This window comes from Argiope bruennichi, chromosome X1, assembly GCF_947563725.1.
Source record: "Argiope bruennichi chromosome X1, qqArgBrue1.1, whole genome shotgun sequence".
Taxonomy (NCBI): Eukaryota; Metazoa; Arthropoda; class Arachnida; order Araneae; family Araneidae; genus Argiope; species Argiope bruennichi.
The window spans coordinates 103439185-103447050 of record NC_079162.1 but is presented as its reverse complement, the minus strand read 5'-3'; the positions used below and the strand labels follow the sequence as shown (position 1 = coordinate 103447050).

Here is a 7866-nt window from a genome sequence, read left to right as displayed (position 1 = left end):
TACCTTATCGAGCATTAGTGGTTAAACTGTTCTATAAGAACGGTGAATCCACGACTAAAGCGTTGCGGCAGTTACGGACGGTGAAAGGGATTAAGACGAAGAAAAACCCAATTTCATTGTATGGGATATTGAATTCAGTTCGCCGTTTTGATGAAACGGGAAGATTAGAGGATCGTTCACGAAGTGGCAGACCATCCGTCAGCGCTGACCGCGTCCCTGTTATCCCAAAGGGTCATGAGAAATGTGGCAACCGAGACTTCAACGGGGAGTTGCAGTGTACGTGAAGCAGGTAAAGTAACAGGAATTTCGGAAAGGTCGATACGAAGCATTCTGCACGAAATCTTGAAACTGCATCCGTACAAGATAGAGGCATTTCACCAGTTGTTGCCAGCAGATTGCGAGAAAAGACAAGCCTTTGTAACACGGGTGCTCACACAAATGGAACGTGACCCAGAATGGTTACTGAACATCATGTGGACAGATGAATCCCACTTTTCATTGCATGGTGACGTCAATACGCAAAACAGCGGTATGTGGGCGACATCAAACCCTCGTGCGTACACGACCAAACCACTACATTCTCAGCCTGTGACTGTTTCGTGCGGTTTGACTGCGTCCTTCATTCCAGGCCCTTTCTTTTTTGAAGAGCGTTGTCCTGTATCCAGTTGGAAAACCTTTTCCGTCACTGCAGAACGCTATCTTAGGCTTTTACGTGACCGCGTTATGCCTGCTTTGCAGCAAAGACGTGCATTCTCTTCCGCCAACTTCATGCAGAGTGGTGCCCCGCCCCACGTTGCTAGTTCCGTTAAGACGTTCCTCCTAGACACATTCACTGAGGACAGAGTGACAAGCCGAGGATGTAAGAATGAGTGACCCTCACGATCGCCAGATCTTACCCCAGCGGACTTTTGGTTGTGGGGATACCTAAAATCTCGTGTCTACCTTAGCTCTCCTGCCACTTTGATGGAACTGAAAGATGTCATTCAATAGGTCGTTGGTGGCATCGATGCCGACATCTTACAAGCCTCACTTGCTTAATACCTTATGGTGGCGGTCATGTTGAGCATCTTTTGCTTTAAAATAAAATGTACTATAATGTTAATGTGCTCTGTTTTCCTGATTTGCATAAACCGTCTCGGTATGACGTGTGAGCGTCATCTATCGGTCATTTTCTAAATACACTTTTTTTTAATGGAAGTAACAAAATCCAAAGATTCTCTGAACATATCCCCGCAAACCGCAATTTTTTTCGAGTATTACTTTTTTTATTATGATTTTTTGAATTTTACACAAATGTATGCCGCACCCGGTATTTATATAATCTGTAGTTCTGCAGTTTGTATAAAGAAAAAATTTTTAAGTATTTTATGATGTATCTTTGATTAGTTGGCGGATTTTTTGATTTTGAATAGTATAAAATTTTCATAACTATTTTTATATTTGTTATTAGTAAACTATAATTACTTATTCCAATTTTTTTTCATACAAACTTTATTATTTAAAAAAAAAAATCATTTTCTTTTCTTTCAGAATTTGTGAGATTGAAAACGGAGATCTCTGCATAATCTAAGACTGAAAAATCTTCCTAAGGTTAGAGTCTTTCAAATTCTTTCGTGTCTGCAGTATTTGCTAGGTTGTATAAATTTTTAGAATCAAAGATAGCAAAGTACAGTAAATTAGATGAAATCTTCAACTCAAAACTAAAATGTATTCAAGTTTTATAGTGATTTCCTTTTTATTCTGAAGCAAAAATAGTTCCTATTTCATGTCATTTCTGTCATTGCCTTTGTTAGGAATTATCTTTTAGTTCATTTATTAAATATATATTGTTAATAATTACTATTTAAGTTTTATAAGGTGGACATTTTTTAATGCAAGATGCTTACTGAATAAGATTTATGAAGTTAATAGAAAATGAACTGCAGAGGTTACTCTGTTTGCTCACTTAGAGATTATTTTTTTTTAATACAATAGTTACCAGTCAGAAATTGCTGTAAATTTTATTAATGTGACTTTTCATGTTTCTCTGCATATTTTGCGACTCACCTGTTCATTAAAAATATAACTTCATTTAACCTGTTCATTAAAAATATAACTTAATTAATGAACATGCATTGCTTTTAGTTTGTTAATTTATTCATGCTGAACTGGTCTCAGGAAAGCATTCTAAATATTTTTCTGTTAATGAAACTACTAAATTTTGTTTGTGTGCCACTGATTTTCTGCCTAATTTTTTAATGCAATATATTTTTTTCATATTTGACCCTTATTTGTTCAAATATTATTTATTTTTGGTATCAGTAAAATTTATCATGCATATGATAATGTATATATAATTTGTTGATAGATTTTTATGTATTAAACTTTATAAAAACATTTTTGTGTTTTGTAGTTGTTCCTGATTATTGTATTTTTCTATTATTCAATTCTGATTTTAGAGCTCATTATACTGCAGTGATTTTAAGAGTGATTCGGATACTGAAACTGTTTTTGCAAAATTAGCTCCAATTTTTATGCAAAATGACAAAGAAATTTCTTGTGAATTTTAATTTTTGTTAATTCATGTTCTTATATGCGCGTGGCACTCAAATCACATCAAAACTGTCTCAGTTGAAAAAATTGTTATATAATTAAATCATTACAATAAACAATCTTTATTGTGAAAAGTAGTTAATATATAATCAAAAATTAAATCAATATACGAATTAATGTTATATGTAAGTTAGAAATTTTTTAAAAATAAAATTAATGAATGAAATAAGGCAGTAAATTTACAAAGGGGGTAACCCCACCTGCTTTGATATATTTGGTTCTTAATGGAACTATTGTATCCTGATGGAACTTTTTCATTTGAATATTACTGATCTGTCCTAGGTTTTAAGATTTGTTCAAATTACTTTGAAGAAAATGAACCTTTATGCTTATATTAGAATCCAATTTTTCAAAATTTTTCAATATACTTTGTACCATTTTTTTATTGTTTTCTGCTTTGTTATAACCCAAAAGATTCTAAATAACTGAAAAAAAAACACTATCAGACATTGTGGAAGATTTTTACTCTTTAAGAAATTTATGAATTTCTGGAAAGTAAAAAATCTCTGATTGCGGACTTTCCTTATTCAGTCCAGAAATTGCTTTAAATATATTGGCAGCAACCATCATTATTATTTTGTGTCCAAATCAATTGTTTCCTTAGATTGAATATGATTTCTATAATCCTAAGGATCCCTGATAATGTCTACTGCACTTATAGATAGATTTCTTTTAAATGCCATTTCATTTGTTTTGATTGATTAGTGCATTCCTTACTATCTTGTAATCAATTAAAACAAGAGTATCTCCTATAAATGTTGGATGGAGGCAATATTTAGATCTATGTGAATATATCTCTGATGTTCCTGAAAGCAGAATATGTTCAAGACTTTTTGATATTCTTCTTTTCCAGGATGAGAATTTAAAAGTGAAAATGACTGATAAACACTGTGTGGCAACATGCATTTTAAACATCTGCTTGTATTGTCTGCAATAGGCCTCAAATCAAAATCATATCCTATTTCCATAATAAAAGGAAATTGGTGATTATTATTGCAATATACAAGGTATTTGTCTGAAGAATTTTCACATCCCTCGTTCTGTAAAGCAGTTATTTTAACATCAAATTTAAAAATTCGCCCTTCCTCTCTCTAATATAGATCTTAAAGATTCTGAGTTTTTCTTTTATAGACCAACCATATAACTGAATGGAAATGCAAATTATCCATATATGCATAATTATGTACTCGTTACTTTTTGGACTGCAAAGGCTTGATTCTGATAACATGCAGTGTATCAAAATTTTCATTTCAAATTAAAAAGCTAGTCGCATACTAGTGAAAACTGATATTTAATTTTTATCAGTATTTTTTTTATTATTAAGTATAAGTCAGATGTTATTTGTAATGTATTCTTAATATGTATGTGACTGCTTGTGTTTTATAACAAATGGATATATAAATGGTGGATCAACTTGTGTTTTATAACAAAATTCTATATTTCTTATAAACACTGTTATATCTGTTGATATCTTGAGGAACATGTTATTTGTTCCAAAATACTGCAGTGAGCCTTCCAACAAAAAGTAGTATTAAAATACTTTTTGGTGTCCCTTGTATTTCACATTTATTAAAGTCATATTTCAAAGATAAAATTCACACCTTCACATTGAACATGAATATTACATTCAAGATATAACAATCAGGAGGATGCTGACTAAATATTTACTTATCATAGAATAGTTTTTAATTTTCTTATTAATAACAATAAAACATGCAATTACAACGCCAGGCTTCTTGAACTGTGTTATCGTCGATTATAAATGGATGTATAGTTGTAGAAAATACGGATGACGTTAAAGTCATTAAGGCTTTATTTTCCGCAGCCGCTCTCAACGTGTTACAGCATTTTAATGCGCAAGATCACAATTGTTATAGGTGGAGCTCTTACATGTCATGACGTAACATTCCGCCCAGCGCTGAAATATACAAGATTTCAAAACACATTTAATTATACAATTACATTTTCTTAAACCAAATAAATAAACTATTCAGATGAAATATTTACAAGTGAACATCAAAATTGCAAAATATATACAAATTGTATACTAAACATGATATAAATACAATAAGTATGTATATACAATATATACCACTATCTTTCTTAACTAATTTAATTTTCAAAGTTATCCTTTATTGGTGAAAGACAAATTTTTGAAATAGGGCGTGTCAAAATACCTGTGTTAGTTTTGAATTTAACAACTCTTGCTCTGCCCTCATTCCCATAAATTATCTCTAAAATTCTAGCCATTGCCCATTTGCAGGGAGACAAATCATTTTCCTTTAACAGTACTAAACATCCGACCTTAACGTTATTTTTTTTTAACTGGCACTTATTTCTTTGCTGTAGTGGTTCAAATAGTCAATTTTCCAGCGTTTCCGAATTGTTTGAACACATTTGGTAGTATATTGCCAGCGCGACAACCTATTATCAGAAATATCCACAATTTCCGGTTCAGGTATTGAAATAATTAGGCGTCCAATGATAAAGTGTCCAGGAGTTAAAACTTCATATTCATTAATATTATCTGATAATGGAATTAAGGGACTGAGTTAAGTATACCTTCAATCTAAATTACTATTGTTTCAAATTCTTCAATAGTTATTTTACTATTAGCTAAAGTTCTATAAAGATGATGTTAAAATGATTTTACTCCTGCCTCCCATAAACCTCCGAAATTGGGAGAACAAGGGGGAATAAATATCCATTGGATTGATTCTGTGATTAAGTAATTGGCTGAAGTCTCATTAGTCTGACAAACTAGTTTTTTTAAGCGATTTAATTCTGAAGCTGCACCCTTGAAATTAGATGCATTATCCAACATAAATGCTGCAATGCGACCTCTACGGGTGCAGAGTCTCTTTAAAGATGTAATGAAAGCTTCAGTCGTCAAATTCCGTTACCGTTAGTCGTCACCGTTTCTAGGTGAGTAGCTTTAGTTCACAAACATACAAAAATCGCTACATAAGCCTCTGAATATATTCCCCTTCTTTGGTTTTTATACCTTATTTGAAAAGGGCCACAAAAATTTGCCCCAGAATTTAAAAACGGAGAACTTGGAGTTACTCTCTCTCAAGGTAAATTTCCCATTAACTGTTCTAACACCCTAGGCCTTTGCCTAAAACATCAAATACAATCATGGACAATTTTCCTTGCAATACCTTTACCATTTAAGGGCCAGTTACTGGATAAAATTATTTGATGTTTAGATTCAAATGGCAAGTCAGAATTTTTAAGTCTGCCAACTCGAAGTAATCCTTTTTCATCTAAGAATGGATCTAAAGATCTTAACTTACTTGTTTTTGAAATATTTTTACCTTTATTTAGTGCATCTATTTCTGATTTAAATTCACTCAACTGTGCTATATATTCAGAACTTCTTTGCAGCTCCTCAGTAGTTAAATATTTACTTATCTTATTACGACACTCTTTAGCTTTAGTGTTATTAATAAACCTGAAAATAACGCTAACTATTCTAATTAATTTTATGAAATTATTTGTAAGATTAAAGAGTTCATCATAAAAATTTGATTGAAAGTCATTAATGTTCAGAGTCACAACACATTTTAGTTCATCAGCAAAAGCAAAATCCTGCATGGATTGATTGTCTACTGGTTCATCAGTAAGTTCGTCTGGACCAGAAAACCAAATTTTATTCCTTATGAGTTCATCTGCACTGCATCCTTTAGAAATAATGTCAGCAGGATTGTTTTTGCTACTTACATGCTTCCAATGGCAATCTGATGCGAGTGTTTGGATCTCCGCAACTCTATTGCTGACGAATGTTTTTAGCTTATAGGGCTCAGTCTTTATCCATGCCAAAACACTAGTAGAGTCTGTCCACAATCAGATCACATCAATGGGTAATTGCAGAATTGGAACTATCTTTTTCACTAATCTAAATAACAACAACGCGGCAGACAGCTCAAGTAAGAGAATGGTAAGTGACTTCAATGGAGCCACTCTGGATTTGCTGCACACTAGACTAGTATTAAACTGTCCAGATTGGGTGAAACACTTTAAATAGACAACAGCAGCATAAGCACGTTCTGATACGTCAGAAAATCTATGAATCTCAATGCGAACTTCATCGGGAAGTAGAATAAACCTTTGAATTCTGAAGTTGTTTACTTCCGAGAGTTTTATGTAGAACCTTTTCCATTCTGTCATTGCATCAGATGGTAATTTTTCATTCCAGTCCAATTTTATCTTCCAAAGTCCTTGGATAAATATTTTTGCCTTGGTAATGAGAGGGCCTAAAAGTCCAAGTGGATCATAAAGACTTGCTATTTCTGACAGCACTTCCCTTTTTGAAAAAGTCTCCTTAGGCTTGATCTTTACCTTATATGTAAAACAATCTTCTTTTGGATCCCAAAACATACCTAATGTTTTTACAGAACTAACACCTTGTTCTTTCGAAAATGAATAGGATGTGGTAGATATGTTTTGTAGTAAATTAGAGTTATTAGCGATCCATTTGTGAAGCTCAAATCCAGCTCTTCTGAGAAGTTCAGAAATCTGGGTTTGAAGATTTTTAGTATCTTCTAGCGTTGCATCACCTGATAGAATGTCATCCATGTAAAAATCAGGACAAATCACATCTGCAGCCTTAGGAAAGTCCTTTTTTTCCCTCATCTGCTAAAGCTCTTAAGGTCCTGGTAGCCAAAAATGGTGCAGAAACTGTTCCATAGGTTACTGTAGACAATTTGTAAATCCTCACTGGAGAATCAGCACTTACTTTCCAGACAATACGCTGTAAGTCTTTTTGAGTGAGATCGATAAGTATTTGTCTGTACATTTTTTTAATATCTGCACTAAATGCATATCTTGTCTTTCTGAATCTACTTACTATGGAAAAAAGATTTTGCTGAATAATACCTCCATTTAGTAAAAGGCAATTCAGAGAATATTCACTTCTTGTTTCTGCACTAGCATCAAAAACCACTCTTAAGGGAGTTGACATTTCCTCAGGTTTATATATCGCATGGTGGGGAATGTAATAGTTCACATTGCCATCAGCTTCAATTTTAATCTCCTCCATGTATTCTAAACTCTCAAATTCTCGCATAAATTCCTTATATAAGGTTTCCATATTTTGTTATTTCTGTAGCATTTCCCGGCAATGATTCCAATTCAAAAATTTGTTTAACTGCTGCATCTAAATTTGGTTCACTTACAAGATAACAATTGGCTTGCTGAGGTAACTGAGGAAGAATGCCTATAACTAAATAACCAAACTTTGTATTTTGTAATATTACATTTCCATTTTGCAGA

The 7866-nt window shown here is 32.8% G+C and overlaps 1 protein-coding gene across 1 annotated transcript; it reads right to left on the bottom strand.

Annotated features, from left to right (window-relative positions):
- Positions 1-4441: 4441 nt before the first annotated feature.
- Positions 4442-7227, bottom strand: LOC129959345 (uncharacterized). The gene is made up of 2 exons (XM_056072164.1): positions 6832-7227; positions 4442-4510 (listed from the first exon to the last, which is right to left on the bottom strand). Exons 1-2 carry the CDS (start codon positions 7225-7227, stop codon positions 4442-4444), a joined length of 465 nt encoding a protein of 154 aa, XP_055928139.1.
- Positions 7228-7866: the final 639 nt, after the last annotated feature.

Coding starts and splice junctions, on each gene's coding strand:
- LOC129959345 (XM_056072164.1), bottom strand. CDS start 7,227: ATGAGGGAAAAAAAGGACTTTCCTAAGGCTGCAGATGTGATTTGTCCT. Junction 4,511..6,831: donor TAGGCCCTCTCATTACCAAG/GCAAAAATATTT, acceptor TGTATATTTCAG/CGCTGGGCGGAATGTTACGT.